At 40.8% G+C, this 25,792-nt stretch overlaps 1 protein-coding gene across 8 annotated transcripts in view; it reads right to left on the bottom strand.

Moving 5' to 3' along the window:
* The window catches only part of DGKH (diacylglycerol kinase eta), a 203,030-nt gene that overhangs the window by 117,217 nt on the left and 60,021 nt on the right, over positions 1 to 25,792 (bottom strand). For all 8 annotated transcript variants that reach the window (XM_045076628.1, XM_045076632.1, XM_045076624.1 and 5 more), the window contains exons 3-4: positions 5,484 to 5,594; positions 2,673 to 2,753 (exon numbers count right to left, since the gene is read on the bottom strand). In XM_045076628.1, coding sequence (XP_044932563.1) covers positions 2,673 to 2,753; positions 5,484 to 5,594 — 192 coding nt within the window. The remainder of the gene's footprint in view (positions 1 to 2,672; positions 2,754 to 5,483; positions 5,595 to 25,792) is intronic.

Genomic DNA, 25,792 nt, shown 5'->3' with positions numbered 1-25,792 from the left:
GACAGAGGCTTTAACCCTCTGAGCCACCTAGGTGCCCCAGAACATAGTGAGTTTTATAATAAGAAAGGCACTACAGGAGAGACTGCATGTACATGGAGGTCCAAGAAAGAGTTCTTCAAAAGATTTGAATAACTTCTCTCAAATCCAAGCTTTTCACTTCCTTTTACCTTTATCTACACCAATACCTTAGACCTGGTCTTCATCTGAAATTGTTCTATCCTTCAAATCTTCAATTTTGGAACCCTCTATCAGACTAATTCTAGATCCCTGTCAAGGGGAAACCCTTATTGCCCACTCCCCCATGAGTCTCCACAGAGGGGAGAGGACTATGGATCACTCCCACGGGGAAGGCAAGTGGTTCATCAGCCTACCCCACCTTCATTTGTAAGGAAGGAAAAAGAAGCAACAATTGATCAGAAACTCTGATTAGGCCTCCAACAATTTATCAGAAGCTCTGAAATTAGAGGTTGTTGAATCTTGTTCAGCAACAAATAAGCTGTCCCTCACTCCTTACATTTTATCTCAAGAACTTGTAATACAGAGGGGAAGATGGATGACTTACTGATCCCTCAAATATCCAACAATGCCTTTGTCTTTCTGTCCAATAAGACCTATAAACCATCAACCCTGGATCAATTTAGCTGTTGTTCTCTTTTCCCATCTTAAAAAAAAATGTGAAAGGCATAGGAATTAGGTACATTAGTAAACCTGATCTCCGTCTTTGCTAGACTACTACCTCAGAATCTACTCCAGGTCCCTATCCAGTTTCAATTCTCATTTTCTATAGAAGCTACTCCAAACCCAAATAAACTCTGACTCCTAGCAGATGACCTCAGCTTCGATTTCACTGAGAGAATAGTAGTATTCAGGTTTGGAATAAACAGGGTTCCTGCGCACACCTACCTCCATCAACTTTCTGTCTCCTGGTCAGTGCTTATCTCTAAATGCTCTCTGGCTCCCATGCTCCATCCATTCTCCTCTCTCTCCTGACACTTCAACTTTTGAGTCCAACAACTTTTTTCCTCTCTTCATACAGACACACTCAAAACCAGTTTCAACAAAACTCTCTTGAAGCCTGAATATCATACTTGTTCTCCTTCTCCTAACAGCCAAGCTTTTCAAAGAAGCAATCCACCCCGGCTACTCTGCCTTCCCACCTGATCTTCAGGGAAGCCCAATGCACGCCAACCCCACCCCACTCCCCCGCAAGTTACTCCGGTCAATGTGACCCAATGACCTCCAAGTTAACAAATTCCACAGACGCTTCTCATTTCTTCTTTGACTTGATCTCTCTACAGTATTTGATGTTTAACAACTTCCGTCCTAAAACTATCTTCCACAGGCTTTTCCTAACATCATCGCCTCCCAAGACTCCTTCTATACTTCAGAATGCTCTGTCTTGATTGGTCAAACTTTAAATTTTAACATTTTCCCAGGATTCTATTCTTGGTTTTCCTCTCCTCAAACAAAAAGCTCCCTGGGGAGGTGGGAGGGATACCAAGGATTATCCCACGTGCCAGTAAATCCATATGGCTAAATCCGAATGCATTTGCTTCCTCCCCCACTCCACCCCCTACCCCCCACCAGCGCTTACCTCTATCATGGCACTGCTCTGTGTTTGTTTATCTGTCTGTCTTCCCCGCCCTGGCAAGCCTGGGAGATGGGACAGAGCGCACCACTGTCAGCAGTGCTGGCTTCTCGAACAGGGGCTGGGAGTGTGGACTGGGGCAACAACATAGCAGGAGCAAGTCATCTTAGAGGACCTGGGAATATGAGGTTATAAAAACTACCCCGGAGGAACTTCACTGAACTCCGAATATTTTGAGAGAAATAACAATCTGTTTATTCATCTCCGAATCTCTTGTGCTTAGCGCAAGTGCCTAGCCCATGGTGGGGATTCAAATCGTATTTTTTGAATGAAAGAAGTAGGAGAAGAATGAGATATCTGAGACTGGCTTTGAAGAACTGGTAGAATTTCAACAGCCAGAGAAGGAGGAGAAATGAGTCAAGCCAGGGGGAATGGGAAAAGCCCAGGCACGGACAGAAATGGCAGACTGGTGGGGTACCAGAGGACGAACGGTCTCAGTAACGCTAGAATGCCGAGGTATGATTTCACAAGACTCGAGGACGGAGCTGCAGCTGTTAACTTGACAGGCAAGAGTGAGCCAGTTAGGTCTTTCCAGCAGTGTGATTTGTAATTGGAAAAGAATCCGCTGGAACAGAGGATACCTCTTAAGTAACCATCAAATGAATCACTTATATGAGACTAAATGAAGACCTGAACCACAGCAACAGAGAAAAGTAGAAGAGAAGGGAAAACATTGTTTTTAATATTGAAGGTAAGAAACAGACTTCTTGAATATTCCAAAACAATGGAATTCGTTGTAGTATTAAATTTAAAAGAGGTGACAATTTTAAAGCACTAAAATTAAAAGGCCTAAAATGGAAAATGTTGTAAATATTTTTAGAGAATAGATTTAATATGTTGGCTTCTTGACCCAATCATGAACAGTAGTGGGTATACAACATACTTATCAAGTTTACTGTGTCGGCAGGAACTCCAACATGTGTAAGTCGACACAGGGTTGGTAAATGAAGAGGACACTCTGTACGCACTTAGGAAAGGTCCTTCTGTAACTTTTGAGAAGGAATTCAGCAGAATATAACCATACCGTAAAACTGTTGTTCGCATTTTTTGTGCTTGCTTCAGCTACACTGGCATCTGAGAGGTCAACTTCATCGAATATCAGAGACTGTTAATGAAAAAGAACACAAACACATTAAATGAAAACCTAACTCAATGCTCATCAATAATTTCTCCCCCCCCCCCCCATCAGGACATGACTCTGAAGCCACGTCAGGAATTAGGAATAGAAAATGAAGAAAAAGTCGTTAGTGAGCCCTCTGCAACATCTTCTTAGGAAGAGTAAAACCACAAAGTACAACTAACTCATAAATCCCAAACTTTCAAGGTCTTCAAAGATCCCCACGGCACAGAGTTTCAATGCAAAATGCTCCCTGCTCTCTAGAAGCATAATCTACGGGAGCCTCCTTAGTGTGTTGTGCACATGCGCGTGCATACACATGCGTGCACACGCACACACGTACGTGCACACACTCACACACACACACACACACACACAGAGTTATACCGTTTGACAGGCAACAGCCTAGAACAACTTTGCCAGGAAGGCAGAGGCAACGTCATCACTCCCACATCTGCTAAGTGAGAAATGAGAACTAGTCCTGGCTCGGATCGTGGTGAGTTACTAAACTTTCTGAGACTTATTTTCCTCATCCATAAATGAGTTTGAATGAGAAGGTGAGTGTGCTCTGCAAATATAAAATGATGTTTCGTTCATACTCTTAAAAGTGGTTTCAATGAAAAAGTTTCCGTGATAAAAACTCCACAGAAAGGGAATCTTTAATAATATTCGATTTAGAGATCAGAAAATTCTACTAAATAAATGTATCCTTTCCACTGTCAGTCATTTGGTCATTGTTCACACTCATTCGATGTTCTTGCAGCAAGGCAGGGGTAACAAAGCAACTTTAGAAACTCCAGAAAAGGGGCCTCTTCCACATGCATCCTAATGTTTACAGCAGCAATGTCCACAACAGCCAAACTATGTAAAGAGTGCAGCTGCCCAGTGACAGATGAATGTTAAAAGAAGATGTGTTGTGTATACACACACATACCATGGAATGTTACTCAGCCATCAAAAAGAATGAAATCTTACCTTTTGCAATGACGTGGATGGAATTAGAGGGTATTACGCTAAGTGAAATAAGTCAAAAGACAAATACCACATGATTTTATTTATATGTGGAAATTAAGAAACCAAACAAATGAACATAGGGGAAGGGAAGGAAAAATAAAATAAGATGAAATCAGAAAGGAAGACAAACCATAAGAGACTCTTAACTATAGGAAACAACCTGAGGGTTGCTACCGGGGAGGTGGGTGGCAGGATGGGTTAATTGAGTGATGGACGTTAAGAAGAGCACTTATAATGACCATTGGATGTTATATGCAACTGATGAATCACTAAATTCTACCTCTGAAACTGATAACATAGCATACGTTAACTAAATGGAATTTAAATAAAAATTAAATAAAAATAAATTTACCCAAAAAAAAGAAAGAAAATGGGTCCTTTGATAACTTCCACACCACCCCCAAGATCCCTGGCGGGGTTGAGGGGTATGTAAGTCCACGTCACTCCAACCAATATGACTATCAGACCTGCTCCCCAACCAGAAAGAATTTTTAATTTAGCGCAGGAGAAGAAACAGATAATGACTAATGATAATATAAGATGGTCTATTGAAAATGCAAGGGAAGAAATACTACAGAATGCTACGGAAGGTCACGGATCATTTCCCCTGCAGAAAACATTCAAACTCTTGCTCTTGTGAATGATGGAATAAAGACTTTTTGAGGGGATCTTAAGGAAAATAGGGAATTTCATCAAGTAGAGATGGAGGGAAAGGTCATTTGCAGATGGTAATCATGGGGCAAGGCCAAGGCTATCAAGTGTTTGGTGCTGCCGAGAGACAAATGCAGAAAGGCAGCATGGAGCCAGATCAGGGACAACCTTGACCATAACGACTTTTCAAATGAGATTACTTTATTTGGTTATTACTTGTACGGCAGCATAAATTAAGAATTATGTTTGTTTGCATATTTGATTTTACCTCCCAGCATATAACTCTACTAATTATATCAGGAACATATATTTTTTTTAAAATAGGGAAATTATCAATTATTCAACTGATACAGTAGCCAGAAATCTTAATGTTTACTTTTGAAGGAACCCTAAGCTATCAGTCTTAAATGGAAGCTCATCATTATTGTTTTCTTCGCAAACCACATCATTCTTAGTTTTTTCAACTGTTACATAAAAATTATTTAAAGCCTTGATTTTACTTCACTATGGTTTTTATTCTTAACTACTAGCATAACTGAGTGATTGTTTTGTGTCAGGTACCATGTGTGTTATCTCACTGAAGCCTACTCCGTACAACACAAGCTGCCTGCAGCCGCTCCAGGGGAATGTGCTGGAAGTAGGATACAATCCCTCATCTGAAACCAGAGGACAGCTTCTTAGCAACTCTAGCAAATCACTCTCTGTCATGGTCAGGGAAAGATGTAGAAGGCAAAAGGTAGAGAGGGGAAACTCAAAATTTTCAGCTTATTACATTTAATAAAGTTACATTTAATGTTTTACTTTAATTGTAAGGAAAGAGGAAGGGAAGAAAGAATACTATGATAGAACCTTCCCAGAGGATCATCCTCCATAGACCTCATGAAATGGACTTAAATAGGCTCCCTTGGGATTTGGTCCAAGCTGGAACACATGAATACCGAATGCACAGAACAGTAAACCTCTACCGAGCACCAAGACGAAAAGCTCATAGAACTAGAACTTTTAATGCATCCACAACCTCAAGCATTTGTGAGTCATATTCTTCCAAATTACCTTTGAGTCCTTTGCATAATAAAGTGTACGGCCTCGAAGTTTGAAGTAACGCTTTTTCCACCTTTGGAAGGAACTGGTTTGCTTCAACAGCTGTCCCTCTTTAATACTGGTCTGGGGAGAAACAGAAGGCCAACAACATGATTAAAATGAAATTCAGAACCAAATAAAATTCAGAATTAATGACACAATCCCAGCGATATTTTATATATCATTTCCCAGAAATTACACAATAACTGATTTCCCAGAAATTACACAAGAAATTGTCTTCTTCTTTCTGTCCAACCAAGGGAGCACATGTGCAAAGCCTCATGAACAAAGGTAAATCTGACATGGTTCTCTATCCTTCAAGTAGTCACAAGTAATACGGGAGGCATGTGCACCAAACTAATACGATTCCACATGATGTGTACCCCACCTTGTATATAGGAAGTATTCAAAAACGGTGGAAAACATAGAGAGGCAAGATAATATAATGATTAAGATCATGGGCTCTGGAGCCAGAAACCTTCTGTTGACCTCTTGATGCCACCACTTAGTGGCTGGATGATCTTAGGCAAGTTATTGAACTTCTTCATGCCTTTATTTTTCATCTGGAAATGGGGATGACTCTGTGACATACCTTATAGGTTTATTATGAGGAATACATCAAAAGCATAGAAAGGACTTATCGCATGGCATACAGTAAGTGCTCATTAAATGTTAACCTTAGCTATGTGTTATTGTAACAAACATAGTCAAAGCACTAAGCATGGTGGTCCAGAGAAGGAAGCATCAGCTCTGTCCCAGGGAGGCAAAGAAGTCTTCCCAGAGGAGACTCCCCTGGGGTGGGTCTACAAGGCATTTATCAGAATGACAAGGGAGGGAGAAGCCCATTTTAGGTGTGTGCAAAAGTAGAAAGGTTTAAAACAGCATGCGTATTTGGGGACTCTCCAAAGAACTTCCAGTTATAAATGCAGGGTAGGGTTTGCAGTGAGGGAGTGGCAGGAGATGTGATTGGGGAAGGGAGGCAGGCACTCTGTGATTCTGGGCCAGACCCTCTGCTGAGTGCTTCATGTATGAAGTTCATTTCATTATGAACAAGATACGTAGAACCCCCTGCTCTCATGCAGCATCTCTCCCTCCCTTTGTCCTGACTGTCCACATGGTACTTTGCTTTCAAGTGGCCCTGCATGTAGGTCTGGACGCCACCCACTCTCTCCTCCTGGGCTGCTCTTCCCTTGGATACCCCACTGACCAACTCCTTCACCTCCTTCAAGTCTTTGACCTTCTCGGTGCACCTCCCTGACTTCTTATTCAATACCACAATGTCATCTCCAAGTGTCCCCTCATCTTATTTACTCCCTCACACAAAAGTCTTACTTTCCTCTTCCAATGTATAATGTAATATGCATGTTTATTATGTTTATGCCATTTATTATGTATTGTGCCACCCCTATGAGAATAGACTTTACCTGGGTTTATTATGTCTAATAAAATTAAATTCAACATTTCATTTTAATTGGAAGGAAGGAAGAAGGCAACTGCACTTATGGCAAACTAAATGTACAGTCTTCCTCTGAGATGGTCCTTAGGAGACATGCCACGGGACTGACTCAAACGGATCCCCTTGAATGGGGTCAAGGGGGCTCACATTGATACTTTGAATTCCTAAAGGAGCAGTAATGCGATGGTGAGCTTCCAGGACAAAAATGGCTCACAGAACCAAAATTTTAAATCTATCCCACTGGATTGCCCACTGATGATCTCAAGTGCCAAAAGCATTATCAAGCATACATGAAATTCAGATCTGTATGAATGAAGAGCAGGTACTAAAACTCATGTCTGATTGACTCCAGAGTTTATTCCCAATTTCTACATTATGCCATCTTCTATTATGAACAAGACTTAAATCTTGGGAAAAATGTGTTGTCGCCAATAAGGTAGTCAAATTATATTAATGTTTACTTTCAATGTCAATGAGAGTTTCCCCCTAGCTTGCTCTGAGACTGTCTTCCAGGAACTGTAAGTTTTTAACGCTAACAAAATATTTTTGCAACTTCATACCAAAGAGCTCGATTTGGAGTCAGACAGACAGACTTCAAGCCAGACTCCACCACACACTGAAAATAGGGCGAGTTGCTTCAGCAATCTGTCCCAGTTTCCTCTCCTGAAATACAGGAATAATAATACCAACTTCACAAGCTTGTTGCATCTAATTTAATTATACGGTAATGGCTGGAGAGCACTTAGCACACTGTCTGGGTTACAGAAAACATTCAATAAATGGCAGAAAGTGTCATTATTATGATATCATTATGCTATTAAGTTCGTGGAGTTAATTGCCCGGCACCAAACTCTAAGAGCTTCTTGGAAGAAAAGAGGAAGTCTTTGCAGGCCACTGTGAGGGCAAGTAACAGCTGGGGCAGGAGGAGAGCGTCAGGAGATGAGGTCAAGGGAGAAAAGAGCCCGGAGAGGCAGCCACGATGGGGAGCTCGCTTTTTAAGTGCAAAAAGCTAGTGAAATGTTTGAAGCAGAGAGTGAGAATGGGGAAATGTCCAGGGGAGGGACACCCCAAGGACTCGAGCGTAGGCTGTGGCGTCACTGAGTTAGAGAGAAGTAGAGCAATTTGAGATGTCATTCTGGAGGCAGAATCCACTGGACTTCCTGGCAGGGATCAAGGGAAAGAGAGAGGAGAAGGACCAAGGAAAAGTCTAAGCTGTTGGCTTGGGCAGCTAGACGTGAGAGACCGAGAAAAGGAGGACAGGGGAGTGGCGTTGTATCTGGTGTCACCCCGGGGAGAGAGGTGTCATTCTTAAACACAAAGTACTGAAATACTATAAAATATTAAAATACTATAAACACAAAGTACTAAAATACTATAAAAATATATCTTACCCAAAGAACAAACCATTTGTTCTTAAAAGTATTGGGATTTTGTACAGTTTTGTTTAAGGCAATGAGGAAGACAACTTCATGTTTGGTCTATTTATGTTCTATCAGCACTAAGGGAAGCATCAAATAACCTCCTTCCTCCCCCACCTGGTTATCAGAGTGATTTTCCAAAATGAAAACCTGATTATGTGATACCACAGCTTCATTCTCTTCCCCCTGCAGCAGGAAGCCCAGACTTCCACAGGTACCACAGAGGACCCTGCATCATCTCTCCAATCTCGTCACCTGCCCCTCTCCCCATGCTCCTCCCTCAGCCCTAAACGGCCTCTTGTCAACTGGCCCATCTTGAAAACTCCTCTTCATCTCAGCTCAGATCCAACGCCGTTGCCCCTGGTGTCCCTGACCCTGAAGAAGAAGTCACTCACCCCACCTCTGTCCCTCTGAGGTGCCTTATCCTCTCTGTATAACAGCATCTATGACATCAGAGAGCATCGGGTCCCATGTACATGGTCCAGCCATGCTTTGCGCTTCCTCAGAGCAAAGACAATATCCTACACCATCTAACACGCTGGCCAACACCTTAGGGCCTCTGTAAATGTTACTGAGCAACGTTTAGCTAAACGTAAAACAGTATGTCAGATAACTTTGTATTTTAAAAGAATGAAAGAATGAGAAAACAGGACCCAGTGGCTGGATATGACCTTATATTTTCCAGCCTTCAGCAGGTCTGAGCCTGCTTCTTCTCATGCATATAAAAACAGCAGGTACGAGGCACAAAGGGGTATGTGCCGTGGGGTGCACTCCTTGGGTGAGAGGTTGGGGAGAGATGGGAAGAGGAAAGGAGAATGTCCGTCTATCCCGATTGCTCCGTTAGAGATGATCCTTACATAGCCACTTGTAAAGCAAATAGCTTGGGGCGCCTGGGTGGCTCAGTGGGTTAAGCCGCTGCCTTCAGCTCAGGTCATGATCTCAGGGTCCTGGGATCGAGTCCCGCATCGGGCTCTCTGCTCAGCAGGGAGCCTGCTTTCCTCTCTCTCTCTCTCTCTCTCTCTGCCTGCCTCTCCATCTACTTGTGATTTCTCTCTGTCAAAGAAATAAATAAAATCTGTAAAAAAAAACAAATAAATAAAGCAAATAGCTCATCTGTTTTTTTTTTTCTATATCACTTTATGTTCTTTAAATCTTGCATAGGCATGAATTAATCTGTAATGTGTGAGGCTGTGGGGGATACAAAGATGTGTAAGATGCAGTCCTTATCTTCATGCATTTACAAACTTTTTAATGTTACACGGTTAATTTTAAAGTCTTAAAAAAAAAAAGAAAAAACATTCTGAGGCTACTTTCTTCTAAGAGATGGGATTTAAAACATTTAACTAGAAGGCAGTTATTCACATCAAAGTAAATCCTCAAAATAAACTTGTTTATATATGACTAGTTAAACAACACTTCATATAAAAGAAGGAGCATAACAAAAAAATGATTAATTTGCAACAGCTCTAGAAAATATAATCATATTATCAAAGTATGGTTCATAGAAAAACATGTGTGGGTCCAAAAAGATTTCCAAATACTGTGTATACTATGTGGATAAACAAGCAATCATTCTTTAAAATCATAATATTTATTATGTTCAATGTTGATGTTCAAGTAGAATAACAATTTGAAGTTAGGAACTAATATAAGAAAGTTATGATAAGAGAGTTATGATAAAGAACCTGTTAAAATTAAGTACAAAAATTTAATTTTATTTTCTTCACAATTTCTTGGCTAAGGGATAAACTCTCCCCTCTATCAAGAAAAGGCTTAGAAATGTTTACATTGAACTGGCCTATTGGGTTAGTACTACCCAACACTCATGAAAAGTCAGTAAAGCCATAAAGACTTAACTGTAATCCAATAACCCAGTTTCCAGGTGTTAAAAACACAAAGTTCAATGAAAAACTTGGTTTTGAAAAAAAATTTTTTCAATAAAATAAACTTTAAGTTGAAAAATCTCTTATCTAGTTGGCTTTTAAAGGAGGTCTATAATCTAATGTCTTAAGGCTGTAGAGTTGTTCATTTCATGTTCCTTGTATAGCTCAAACAAAAGTCATTTCTCTTATAATCACACACACACACACACACACTGCTCTAAGATTTCACCTACAATTTCAGAAGCACTTGTGTGCCACAAGTTGAACCTATTGGATGGAATACTACTTTAGCATCCCAAGGAGAACACAATTTTAATAGTCACTCAGTGAGCCATTTTGCAAAGCTAAGAATTTTTGAAAAATCAGTCACTGCCTGATTTATCTGATAAATGTACATTTTCGCATGCTGACTTTTTTTGGCCATCGAAATAGGTGTGGTGAAAAGCTTGATATAGTGAAATGGAAATGTCAGTGATGACTCATCTTTTACAGATGTCTTCAAAAATTCCAGAAGAATCTCTAGCTTTTCCTCCTCTTGTCCTAACATGACCCCCTTAACTTCTCTTCTAAGGAATGGGAATGAAATTTGTTGTTATGGACTGAATGTTGGCGTATCTTCCCAAAATTGAAATCCTAACCCCCAATTTTTTGGTATGAGGAGGTAGGGCCTTCAGGATGTGCCCTTATAAGACAGACCTCAGAGAGTTCCTTCTGCCACATAAGGACACAGCAAGATGACTGCCATCGCTGAACCAGGAAGCAAGACCTCATACTACACGAGATCAGCAGGTGCCCTGACTGGGACTTCCCAGCCTCCAGAATTGTGAGAAATGAATTTGTTGTTTAAACAAATGTATGGTGTTTTTCTTATAGGATCCTGAACAGACTAAGACATGGGTCAAGAGAGTCTTCATACCATCGTTCTCATCTCTCTCTCTCTTTTTTAAAGATTTTATTTTGAAGTAATCTCTACACCCCAAATGGGACTCGAACCTACAACCCTGAGACCAAGAGTCATGGACTCCACTGACTGAGCCAGCCAGGTGCCCCAAGACCCCTGCTGCATCTCTCTTAACTTCTGTCAACTCTACCCCGCAAATAGAAAATCTTTCTTTGAGGCATATATTTCCTTATCCATTTTGTTATATAAGCTCCCAGAAAGCTGTCTATGCCTTCCTGGGTGTCTGTACAGAACCTCTAACATCGTGAGTCTATTTGACTTTCTTTAATGGTAAGCCTCTTTAGTTTTATGGATTTCAATCTCTGAGTTGGAAATAATACCTGTATGTCACCATGTGCTACATTGACACATGAGACAGTAGGTATGAAAAAATATACAATTCTTTAAAAAATGTAATATGAAAAAAATGTTTAAATGTAGCATGGCAAGATATTATCTTGACTGTCATTGGCCCCCATCATAAGTATTATTTATTATAGAAAGGTTTCCCTTCCTCAGTCCATCCCTTTCCACTCTTCCTGCCATTGCCTTAGTTCAAGCTCCTTTAACTCCCTTCAAATCAACAGTTCCTTAAACGTCCTTCATGCTTCATGCTATCAATTTTTCCCACCATTGGTCCATTCTTCCCACTATGGACAGAATTATCCCTGAAAAACAGACAGGATCCTGCCAAACTCTGGTTTAAAATAGTCAGTGGTTTCCTATCACCCATAGTATAACTCCAGCCTTGTGAGCTGAGCACACAGACTCCTCCTTCCTCAAGTGACCTACCTTCTTTTATAGCTAAACCTTCAGGAGTCCTCCTAAATCCACCTAACAGCAGAGTAGAAGAGAAGCATTTGCTACTCCTCAAACCCTCTATCCCTCCCCATGTCTGGCCTCTTTCAAGAGCTCTTCCTTCTACTCATAATGTTGTCTTCCGCTTCTTCTTATAACTCCCGCCCCATCCCATCATCCTTCAAGGCTCAGACCGCGATCACAGCTGACCTGCACTCCCAGCACTTTGCTCATACGTCATTTATAGCATGAATCATGTGGTAAGGGGATTTTTAAAAATTTTTATCTTTTTTATTTTTCCACTCTCCGTAGAGCTATAATATAGTCCTAGAACCTGACATTAAGAAAATCATTAATACATGTGAATCAATTTACTGAGTAATCAGGAAACAACGAGGAAGAAATGAAAGTAACAACACCTATGAACCTAAGTTCCCCATCTCTAAAGTGAGGATAAAATCACCTGCCCCGTATTCCTCAGAGTTCTGGGGATGAAACAGAATGACGTGTAAATACCTTTCATAAACTCCCAAATGCTATATACATATGAAGTATTGTAAGTAAGGTACTATTTTAGCAGGTCATACTTGTAGGAAAAGGTGTTTTAAGTGGGACTGACACCAGTTAAATAAAGAGATAACACTCTTGAGCTAGGGCCTGATGCCTACATAAAGAGAAGTTATCAAAGACTGTGTGTGTGTGTGTGTATGTGTGTGTGTGCGCGCGCATGCACGCGCACTAACCACTTACTCTATTTTATTTTGTGGTAGACATAGACAATTATGTTTGAGTTTTGTATTTTGTGAAAATCTTAATGAAATGAATCCTAAAAATAGTAAAAAAAATTAATATAATATTCTAAGTGTAATATAAATGAGACATTTTAAAAGAGTATATATAATGTGTATATATAATGTATATAATGTCATATATAATAGATAATGTGTACTTCCATATGCAAATGACTACAATAGTGGACATAACAGAGGAAAGAGATGACTAAATCTATCATAAAACCTCCATTAATGCACCAACCTCAAATGCCAGATGATATCGGAGTAAATAGTGTGGCCACTAGTGACATATCTTCTGAAGTTGTAAATAGCTCCTGATTGACAAAGTTATAATCAAAAGCCAAACTATAGAGGCATCTGGGTGGCTCAGTGTTAAGCATCCAAATCTTGATTTTGGCTTGGGTTATGATCTCAGGCTTGTGAGATGGAGCCCCACATTGGGCTCCACACTGGGCATGGAGCCTGCTAAAGATTCTCTCTCTCCCTCTGCCCCTTCTCAAAACAAACACACAAACTATAATCTCCCTTTTTTACACACAGTAGTTATAAACCTGGAAAATATCTTATAATAATGCTTTAAGATTTTGTGTTACATGAAGTTAGGTTTTAAGCTCAGGTGTTTATAAATCATGTTTGCCCATAATAATATCCTGGAGGACATCTGAAAGTCATAAATGATAGAGGACAATTCTTTGAGGTTTTGATCTCCCTGGTATGTTGTAGGGTTGTTGGCTAGGAGGGCTCACTATGCCAAAAACACGGGGATGATTTAAAACACACACACAGGGGCGCCTGGGTGGCTCAGTGGGTTGGGCCGCTGCCTTTGGCTCAGGTCATGATCTCAAGGTCCTGGGATCGAGTCCCACGTCGGGCTCTCTACTCAGCGGGGAGCCTGCTTCCTCCTCTCTCTCTCTCTCTCTCTGCCTGCCTCTCTGCCTACTTGTGATCTCTCTGTCAAATAAATAAATAAAATCTTTAAAAAAAATAAAAAATAAAACACACACACACACACACACACACACACACACACACACACAAACACACATTTCCAAAACACCTCTCCTGAAAATCACTGTTTTAAGGGTTCCGGATCTATCCTGTACTCCTAACCTTTATCTGAGCCATTTTTTAGAAGCAAATGTAAAAAAAAAAAAAAAAAAAGGAAGAAGCAAATGTAGTGTCACCTTGGTGACGTATCTGGCAAGCGGTGGATTTGGAACCACTTCCATGAAGACCGTGTTTCATCCCATAAGGTGTATGGTCCCAAAATGTATAAAGTTTTCTCAACATTAATCCTAAGAACATAGTGCAATCATGAGCTAGTATTTAATAATGGAGCAGAATTTATAGCTACTATAAATTACTATTTTACAACTTAGAATGTCAGTCTAAGAAGAGCCAGTTACAGCTAGAAAGTGCCTTGGAGTCACTGGAACCTCAAAATTCATTAGCTGAACTAACTGAACTGATGTCTCTATCTTCCAACTAGCCTGTGAGTGACTTATCACAGTTCCTTGCATGGAGAATCACCCCTAAACCTTATTCAAGGAACACGGGAGTGAATGGAGCAAGGAAACCTGCACTCTTAAGGGAGAGCCTGGACAGGAACCTGGCCAGCATTCTTCCCGCTGGAACCAGAGAAGCTTTTGTGGCCATCACTTTCTCCTTGGAAAATGTCCTTGAAGCAAATATAAGCCTTTAGTTATGGACTACTCTACTTTTTATTATTTTTTCCTAAATTGAAAGCCATTCTGTTTTTATCCACAAAAATATTTTTTCATCATTCTTAAGGGATGCCATCTCTCTTATCTACGTTAACATTGTCTCTGGGTGGCAGATAAGGCAGATATACCCGGAGGGTGTATAAATCGGCTACTGTTTAAAAGAGACTTTCTATCCTGCCATATTTTACCCAACAGCTGAACTTACATAATTTGTCTTGAAAGGTGGTCAAATCCATCACTCTTTTGATCCAATGTCTCTGAAACTACAAATCTATCTTTATCACAAGTCTCACTGAATTGGGTCTCTCCTACTGTAACATTGCTTTTTTCTTTTGTTAGCCCTTCTAAATATTCTCTGTGTGATTATAAAATAAGAACTGTTTTCTCCACAAACATGCCAGAAGCTATACTGAATGACTGCAGCCTCTCTCCTCACAGCTTTGGAAGGTTGGCCATTAGAGCTCACTCTGTTCAGTCAGTCTACCTCTTTTGGTCAGCCACGGGTTAAAATGCTTCAAGCCTGGCTTTTCTCTCAGCTTCCAAAATATCCCTCAGTTCATCTTGATTCTGGGCCTTTTTGGGTTTCATGCCTTGCGTCCTTTCCCCTTCTGAATTTTATCCAACCAGAGATTTCTGACTCCCTTAAGAACAAATTTGAGCCTCTTTATGAAAAGGACTATATATGGGGCACCTGGTGACAGAGTTCATTAAGCATCCAATGTTTGGTTTCTGCTCAGGTTGTGATCTCAGGGTTCTCGGATCAACCACTCCACCCAGTAGAAGCCTACTTCAGAGTCCTCTCCCTCTGACCCACCCACTCATGCTCTCTCTCTCTCTCAAATTTAAAAAAAAAAAAAAATCTAAAAAACCACATACATTATAAACATATGTATGTAAAATACATATGTATTTTATATATGTGTGTATATATGTCTATATATGTAATATATGTGTATTACATAAAACATACATAGATAATAAAATCTTTAAAATATACATATATTATACATATATATATTATACATATATTCTATTAAATATACCAGTTGTTCTAAAATCTGGCTGGTCATCTGAACAACATGGAAAACTTTACAGACATTCAGAACCTCTGTTCATCTGTTCATTCAATCATTCCGGGATAGGGCATAGAACCCTACATGTATCAAAAGCTCTCTTGGTGACTGTTACCATCAGTCAGCTTAGTAAACACTCACATAAACAGTATTTAAGTAATAATGTATAGACACTCTACACTTAAAATGTGTCTTTCTCTGTGTGTGGAGCCCCATTCACATGTCCCCCCTGCCCTCTCTGCACCGCACTGGCTGTGCTCCAGCGGAGGTGAGGGGAGCAATGTGGGTTTAATAACAGAGCATGCCCATTCCAGCCCTCCCCTTCCTCCTCCTGGGAGCTAGCTGCCCACAAGAAACCAGTTTCTGTTCAACTATCATTCAGAGGCAAAAGAGATTTGATATGCATTGGATGGTAAGGAATAAAAAGCTGGGATTTGCACTGGACACTACCAAGGGCTGGGTAATGGGGCGAGAGAGGAATCCTTCAGCTGTCTACCCTCCCCTTTCCCTACTATGTCTCCAGCTTGCACCACCACCCAAAACCCATGCTGGCCCCAGCCTGACCCTGCCAAGAAAGCAAATGCTGGCGGAGGAACTGTAGTGGTTACAATGAGGAGCTGTTTTAGTCGGGACCCAGAGGATAATGCAGTTAGCGAGAGGTACCCCAGCTTACAGAAGAATGGACAGAAGGTGGGCTTCTGGAACCGGTGTTTAATGATAATGGAATTGGTTGAAACAACACCTTTTTATAAGTTGCCACCTGGAACAGTTGTTCTCAAGCAGTTTTGGGGTACCAGAATAATCTGAGGATATATCACCAGGTACTTTGAAGAAGTAACCCAGAACTGGACCAGCTAAGCCTCCTCATTCTGGGTTTGAAGAGGGATCCCTCAGAGGGAACCCACAGCTCCCTGAAATCCAGTTTAAAAATGGTGAGGCAAGATGATTACGTGTGTTTAAACAGACTATTAAGTATCCATACAACAAAACCTTGACATTTAATATTCTAGAAGTTTGTGAAAACTGTTCATCCATTTGTATTCTCAGAAAAATATGCAACCTCCATTGGGGTCTTTTAATTATTACCAGAATAGTTACTTTTAAATGTAACACACATGCACACACATTCTGATTCAGGCTGTCTGAGATGTACAGGTTGAGAGGAAAATGTAGTGTGGTCATCGTCCGACACAGGAAGCTTACAGATGCCAGCGCTGTGCGTACAAGTGGCTGTCAAGTCAAGTGAGGCATAAAACACTAGAATGGGTCTCTGGCATCGCAGTTTTTCATTCTGCTGCGTTCAGTCCAATGATGGAAAAGGCTTTCCATCACAGCTCCTACCTAAAAAGGAAAAAATCCAAAATGGCGAATAAAAGCCAGTTACGCTGCAGCATGCACAGACCCTGAGAAGTGACAAGCTTTGCTCCTCAAGACATTGAGGGAACACACACAACAGGAAGCATACGGGGAAGCTGTAGTGTCCTCATTCCCACTGAGCCTCCTGAAAACTAAAAATATATTCACAGTATCTTCATTATTTTACTTGAAATATTATAAACGCTAATATTTTGGACACTTATATTTAAATGTAAATTAATGCATTCTAAAGCAAAATCATGGAGGTTACCCAACATATCCTAATCACCCTCTTTAGGGGCACTTGGGTGGCCCCGTCAGTTAAGCATCTGCCTTCGGCTCGGGTCATGATCCCGGAGTCCTGGGATCGAGTCCCGCATCGGGCTCCCTGGTCAGAGCGGGGTCTCCTCCCCTTGTCTCACCTGCTGCCTTCCCTTATTGTGCTCTCTCTCTGCTCTCTCTTGTGCGCTCTCTCTCTAATAAATAAGCCTTTTTAAAAAAATAATTACCCTATTTACCAATGAACCATCCAGTTCTTGCTAAAGTACTTTGTCCCTTATACTGGTTCGTAATTTTCTTGAGAAGATCTATAGACATAAGTAACCTTCCTGAGACCATAGTTATTTTGTGACATTGTATTTGTTCTTTCCCAAAATGAAGTTCTATCTCTACTTTTAAGATGTTCCTTCTTAAGGAGTTTAAAAATGTACTTTTTAAATACTATTAAAGAAATTAAAATATCTGATTTTATAAAGTGCTATTACACTTTTATTTAAAGGAGAACGTACAACACGCTCCTGCCCTATCAACAACAGACATACCTTCTTCATAAAATACAGTGAATTACAACAGATTACCACTGGGTGGCAGTGGTGTCATGCCTAATGCTCTGGTTTTCTTTCAGAGACAGAAAACACTAATAGTCCTCTTGGCAGTTAGATGAGTCCTTGCCTATACCTGTGACTGGCACATAGCAACACTGTGTTGTAAAAGGGATTAAGAAAAAAAATCTACTTTTCCAATTCTGAATTTAGTTCTTCCCTTATCAAACACCCCTCCTCACTTCCAAGAATAATCTCTTTGCCCACACGTGATGTTCTGATGTAACCACTTTCCCACAAGGCCACAATGACACAACTATTTGGATGTACAGGCATTTTGATATGACCTAAAATAAACCACTAAACACTATGTTAATTTGATAAACTAGGAACTATTGTATAAAACAGACAACCTCATGTCAGGCCTGAGTCTGACAAAACTGGTGCTCTCCCTGGTGTTCCCAGTCTTAAGACTGCTGTTCGGCTGAGGTAGAAGCTGGGGGTCAGTGGTATGGCCAACAATGGGATGGGAAATGGGATGAAGCTCAGGTCTGGTAAACTAGCCACATATAACCAGGAGTCCTCTATTTACTACATAAACTTATCTCAAAAAGGGTTATTGGGGTGCCTGGGTGGCTCAGTGGGTTAAAGTCTCTTCCTTCTGCTCAGGTCATGATCCTAGAGCCCTGGGATTGAGCCCCACATTGGCCTCTCTGCTCAGCAGGGAGCCTGCTGCCCCCTCTCTCTCTGCCTGCTTCTGCCTACTTGTGATGTCTCTCTGTCAAATAAATAAAATCTTTAAAAGAAAAAAGAAAGAAAGAAAAGGCTATTAGCCATTCTCTGCAAAATATCTGCTTATTTTCTAGAGTCTCAATTATAACTTCAATAATCGGCCTCTCAAATTCTCTGGTTCTTCTCCAGAGATAATTTGGGTTCCCAATGTGCAGGAAATTCTGATTTTTGCCAATTCTTTGTGTTTTGTTTTGTTTTGTTTTTATTTTTTTTCCAGTTCTTTGAACTCACAGATAAACAGATAGGTGGGTAGGCAGAGAGATATGTATATGTTATATTCAAATCATAAATTATTTTAATGATGGTTTTGATGGACAGGACTGATAACTGCTCAAAGAATAATCCAGTTCCTCATATCTTCTGTAAAGACATATTTATTTATTTGAGAGAGAGTGAGAGAGCATGAGTAGGGGAGGGGCAGGCAGAGAGAGAGGGACTCTCAAGCAGACTCCTCATTGAGCATGGAGCCTGATGCAGGGATTGATCTCACAACCCTGAGATCATGACCTGAGCCGAAACCAAAAATCTGACACTCAACCCAGCTACCTATCCTATCAGATTTTAAAAAAAATCTGCCGTTCATCCTATCAGATTTAAAAAAAAAAAATCTGAAGGTTCACAGAAATGGATAAAATCAAACGTGAGTGTCCTCTGTGATTAGGATTAGGAAGAAAAAGATGAGAGATGAAGGCTGTGTAAATTACCAGGTGAAACAATAACACATACATATACACCTCATACCACCGTGGGTTCTACATTTTGGTCATGACAGTGAGTTCCTTCATCGGGACCCATCCCCCTCTGAGATCTTCCCTGCCCTACTTCATCCCTTGCCAGAAAACTTCAACTCCCCCTTCCTCTGTGCTACTTTAGTACATTGTTCTTCTGTCTCTCTTTATATTGTACTTTAATAATCTTCACATGTAATAATCTTCACATAATCTCTACATGATGTGTAGAGGTGCAGTACTATGGCCTGGGTGTAAATCATGGTTCCTTGGCTGACTGGTTGTTAAAAGATGTTGGGCAAGTTACTGCACCTGAGCTTCCTCTCTTTCACAAGGCGAATGATGATGACAATAGATACCTCACAGGATTATCTTCTGGACTACATGACTGAATGCATGTAAAGTACATTTCCTGACACGTAGCGCTCAGGAGATCAGTTTTTCTTGTGTCATTCTTGCTCCTGTCCTCTAGTAGCAGCAGACTTCCCTAAGGCAAGACCACATTTACTTCTTTGTATGGCTATTAGCCAGCACCATGCCCATCACCCTAGTGCTACTCATTCATGATCAGTTTATTGATCCAAACTCAACTATTCTCTGTCTTCATATCTAATTTTTCCCTCTCCATCCACTGTTCCCTGGGAAAGTCTGATCTTAAAAAGTAAACTTTTTTTCACCTGTTCATTACATCCTAGCTCATGATCTATGCCTTCTTCTCTATTACTACAAACCTTCCTTTAAATAAACAAAACAAAACAAAACAAAACAAAACAAAAGAATATCCTTGCTGCCTCTTTCTTTTTCCTCAGCCTTACTAGATAATTTCCTTTTTTCTTCAAGGAAACATCCTTATGGCTATTTCCAATAATATCCCACATACCAACTCTCTCTGAGTGAACTTACCTTTTGCATAGCTCCAATTATGTCCTCTAAATATAGCATAACTCCCAAAACAAATGTCTGCATTTATTCTCAGTTTTTCACTCCAACTCCTTTTACAGCTGCCTATTGACATCCACACATGGAGACGCTACCACCATTGGAAACTCAACAAGTACATTTCATTTCATGTAACATACATCTTAGTATAATGGAAAAAAAACATTGCTCGGGTTCCGGAAACCTAGATTCTAATTCTGAAACTTCCAGGTAATAACTACACAACACTGGGTAAAAGTCACCCATCCAGAATTCAAACTGAATGCAGCACCTTCCCACGGCAACTCTGTTCCTCTTCCTGTGACCCCATCTGTTAGCAGCAGTATTATTTCCCTAAGCACACAATCCCCAAACCGCCAAACTCTCATCTCTTCTCCCTTCCTCCTGAATCCTTCCGAGTGCCATCAGCACGTTTGCAAAACCTGGTCTTCTTTTCTGCTCCTACCACCTCTGCCCCAATCGTAGTAACTTTGCGATTTCTCAGCCAGACATGAACACTGATCACCTACAAAGTGACCAGGACTGGCACTGGAGGAAGAACTGTGGAGACAAGAGGCAGACCACTGCCAGCACTAACCTGTCATTAAGAAGATCCTGCTGATCCAGTGTGAGTTTGGACCAGATGTGGGAAAGAACTCTACTCTTAATAACTCATTAAAGAGGCAAGGCAAATCTCTCAAACAAGTCTTTGCTGAATGTTGGTAGGAACCAAAGGGACAAAACACCAAGGACCATGGTATATGGTATGAACAAAATACCTCTTGTTCTCCAGGTCTGTAAGCCCAAACAGGGACCTCAGGACCTTTCTGTCTTGGGTCCCCCAGCCAGTGCAGACCAGGTACTCTCCTATCATCAAAAACAACAGGCTCAGAGAAACACCACACTCAAGATCTCCAAACCCAAACCAAGAAACCGAACCCTCCTGCTGGCCTGGCCGGGGCGTGTCCTCACAGTTCTTGCTGCTCTGAGTAGAGGAATAAGGGATGCTAGCCAACTGGGGCCAGCCCCCACTGGACACTGCAATCCAACCCATGTGTCCTATTGTTCATAAAAGAAAATCATATGGACATAAACTGTTCCCTCCTAATTAATTATCCATACTCCTTCTGCGTAGAATTGTTTTCTTAAGATACAGCTCTCATCCTATTACCTCCCTATCTAAAGTCTTTGTTGGTTGCTCCTAAACCACAGAGTAAAACAAAAACTTTGCTTTTAGGGCCCTTGACTGTCCACACCTTTTCTGCTTTTGTATCCTCCTATCTTGGTGCAATTTCTCTCCTTATAGCTCTGTAGCTTCTGGTCTAGGCACATTGGTCTACCTACCACCACCTGAACAAAACACACATCCTCCTATCTTGGGGACTTCACGTCAGTCTTTCCAGAGACCCAGGATCTTGCCTCTCATTGACTCACCTTAAATGTAGGGCTTCACACTCCACTTTCCAAATGTGTCACCCAAGCAGTTCACTCATTGGCAATACCACGGGCTCAGTCCTCACAGAGCCCTATTTGTAAAAGGTAATGGATTCACAGAGGAGAGCAATGTGCTAAGATGATGTTCACTCTAAAAAGCTTATCTCTCCCATTTTCAATACTGTCAGTGACATATGAATTCTGAAAAATATATTACAGTATGAAAAGAAAATAAATCATAAAACAGGTCCAGTTACCCACCCTGGTTAACCCTATCTTCCTAACCATCAAAAGTCCATCTAGGATCCAGATTATTTTGTTTCCTCATTCTACTCACACTCCAATTCACTTGAGAAAACTATCAGAAAAAAGTGAATACTTTTGTTGCTGCTGGGATGGCAGGAAACACTTCCTTTCCTTCACTCCAATTACCTGTCCCGATCACCTGTCCCGATGTCTTGGATGCCTGTTAGGTCATATTACACGTGTTATCTTTATTATATACAATTCTCTGAATACACAGAGAATCTGTCTGCTGAGGTCATAGAGAGTCAGGGGAGACTCACCGCTTGCTGCCCTTTTTCTGTTATTTGAGGCAAATAAAGACTACTTCACCCAGATACCTAAGAAATACAAATTCCTGAAGTGCAGAAGCAAAAATCAGGTTCGACGGAATATACTGTATTTTCTATATCTTTTCATTCATTAACATATATTTATTGTCTATTGCAAGCCAAGAACTAGTCTAGGCACTGGAGCTAGAACAGTAAACAAAAAGATAACAATGTCTGCCTTCTAGGAACTAATAATATATTGAATATCATGCTTCATATTGATTCTATGAAGGATTTTTAACAACTAATTTCATTTTAATTTGTCTATATCTCAAAGGTGTGTATAATCTATGCATCAACTTATAAACCTTAAATATGACCCCCCCAAAATCTGAAAATAACATGTAAGAGGGTGAATATAAAAATTTAGGACAATAGCCAAAGAACTGTCAAAGAATAGTTTTCTATATAAAAAAGCAAGCAGCCACCTCAGGGGGGCATAAACAAAAGTACAAATGAGCTTCAAAAAAAATTTTTTTTTACGACTTACTTCCAAGGAAATGCCTGCTGTTTTCCTTTTTTATTTTATACATCAAATGTTACAATCTTAGGTTATTGAGTTTAAAACTATATGCATATGCATACACTCACACACAGCCACACAAATTGTTTTAGAAGGCCAAGATCATGCATATTTTTTAATTAAAAGCACCTCTGGAAATTTTTCTATTCACGATGGCTGTGCTAATACTGGTTTACTACCAATATTGATTTTTCCTATAGTGGAAGAATGGCAAGTAACCAACCTCAGAAATGTTATGATGGGTGACTGTTGGCCTCAGGCACTAAACAGAACTTTGCTTTGTAAATAAACAGTCTCCAGATGGAAAGATCCTATGCAGAACAGAGAGAAACCTTTGTGTGAGAGAAGCCACTAGTAGTTAGCTCACTGTAACCAATTATTCCCCTGTCCTGATACTTGGCCTTCTAGCACCACTCCATTTCCTGGCCTCCCTTGCATGTGGGAGTTTAGGCTAAGAGTGTGTGAATAGAAGCAATGGGTGCAACTTGTCATCTCCTTAAAGACACTTCACCTGGGTTTGAACTCACTTTCTGCTGGCTGGAAATGTTGATGCCATGAGCAACCTTGGAGCTGCCTGGTGAAACCACAGTTTTCAAGTGTGACAGGATGAATTTTTGTGTTCCCCCCAAATCCCTGTGTTGAAACCCAATCCCAGTGGGATGGTATTTGAAGGTGGAGACTTTGGGAGGTGACTGGGTCATGAAGGCGGAGCCCTCATGAGTGGAAATAGTGTCCTCATGAAAGAGACTCCAAAGAGCTCCCTCACCCCCTTTGCCATGTTAGGACACAGGGAGAAGATGGCCAGCTGTGAACTAGGAAACCGGCCCTCACCAGACAGTGAATCTGCCAATGCCCTGACCCTGGGCTTCCCAACCTCCAGAACTATGAGAAATAAAGGTGTAAATACGCCATCTAGTCTCCAATACTTTGTTAGAGCAGTTCAAAGGCACACAGACACAAGGCTTTTTGCAACTCCATGTCCCCCTATAGTTAAGAACTTGTGACAGAATGTGGGCGAAAGTAATGACCTTTATTTATTTATTTATTTATTTATTTTGGCCTTTACATACTTTTTAAAAAAGATTTATTTATTTGAGAGAGAGAGAGAGCATGAGAGGGGGGAGGTCAGAGGGATAAGCAGACCCCTTGCTAAGGAGAGAGCCTGAAGCGGGACTCAATCCCAGGACTCTAGGATCATGACCTGAGGTGAAGGCAGTCGCTCAACCAACTGAGCCACCCGGTTGTCACTGGTCCAGGCCTCTATACAGGGCCTACCTCCTCTATGTTCTCTTTGCCATTTTCTGGCCAGAACCTGGAAATGGTGACATAGCTTTAACCATGCAGACAATGAACCTGGGGAAACATCCAAGAAACAACATGGAAGGAACAAGGATCCCGAATGGCCCAGTGTAGCAGAGATATCTCCTCACCTCACAAGATTGCCTCACACTGTGATGTAAGAGTGAAACCTCTTTGTTTTCCTTACCTCTGAATTTGGGGGGTTTCTTAGCCATCACAACATTGCAGCTGTAATATTCAAACTACGTTAGAACTACCCCACCAGCTCTGGACCACATGCCTCTGTACTGTTCATGGTGAGAGAAAATTTGGGGCTTTTGTCACAGCAGATTTGCTAGTCTACATACACCCTGTTCCTACCATCTAATCTATAATTAGTCATTATATATAATTCTAGGAATAGATACAAAACTCTATGTAACATTCATTTCTCTTTTCCTCCTTCCTAACAGATCCCTGATTTGGTTCAGACATCCACTCTTTCTCTGCAAGTCCTATGTTCAGGGGATACTGACGCTATTCCTCGTTTTAGCAAGTACCTACAGAATAGTTTAATAAATTGCTAGGAGGATTCCTTTTCCCTTATCAGCAGTAATGAGTTCAGAGGTAGGCTGTGACTCAATTCTGGCCAATGAGATGTGAGCGGGGTTCTCCTGAGGGGTGTGGGGGGGCGGCCTTTGGTAGACTTGAAGAGAAATTCTGTTGACAGCTGGAATTGATTCCGGCATGTATTAAGGATACAGCTAGCACAAAGAGGAGGGCAAGACCTGGAGTATCATAGAGAGAAGGGGGTCTGAGCCCGCCCCTTCTCCATATGTTTAGGCCAGTATGGTTTAGGGTTTTTTGTTCCCTACAGCTGATGGCGTCCTGGCTGGTAAAGTATAGCAAGAGTCCCCATTGAATATACATAATAAATGAACCAATCCTAAAAATAAAGTAGAGATAACACACCACTCCAGCCCAATCATGAATTGAAAAAACAAATTTAATTACCCTCACGCTAAGAGCATCAAAGGACACAGGAACCACCACAAACAGCAGAAAGCTCAGCTAGGGTAAATAAATAGCTTTCTCCATTTACTTTCCTCTGATTTCAAAATGACAATCCACAAAATCATGAGGCTTAAAATTATCAAGACTATAAACCCCAGATAAATATTTAACAATCTCCCCCTTATCCCAAACTAAGGAGTTGCTCCCAGAAGCAGAACCAAAAGTTTCATTTGCCTGATGCAGTAAATTCCTGTTGTCTCTCTTCAACTGGTCATTTTGCAGGTTATTCTGACACTTAGTCCTTATTAATTCTCAACACAATCTCCTAAAAGCTCTTATAAACATTCTGTACTCTCATCAAACTCCAAATTATTTCAGCCATTGCCCCAGACAGGCAGGGCTCTATTGAGAGCAAGAGCAAGAACCACATTCTTTTTCTTCAGTCCCTTTAATCCATTCAGAAGCCTGTTAATTGTCATGATGAAACCTATTCCAAAGCCATCCCAGTCATGTACAAAAATTAAATGTCCTCTGGTAGCCTTTAGTCCCAAAAGAACTGTATTTCAGTGAGTAGAATGTCCAGCCCAAACTCCAAACTTTATTCAAAGTTAAAGTTTTTCCTTGACCCCAGCCCAGGCTATTGTAGACAGAGCAGGCTTCTCTTGACTCTGCCGGCTCCTTTCTTCAATTCCCTATGCATATTGTCTGACTCCTCAAA

This window comes from Mustela putorius, unplaced genomic scaffold, assembly GCF_011764305.1.
Source record: "Mustela putorius furo isolate JIRA1106 unplaced genomic scaffold, ASM1176430v1.1 tig00000179_pilon_pilon_pilon, whole genome shotgun sequence".
NCBI classification, from domain to species: domain Eukaryota; kingdom Metazoa; phylum Chordata; class Mammalia; order Carnivora; family Mustelidae; genus Mustela; species Mustela putorius.
The sequence above is the reverse complement of the archived record's forward strand: the minus strand, read 5'-3'. Positions and strand labels throughout refer to the sequence as shown.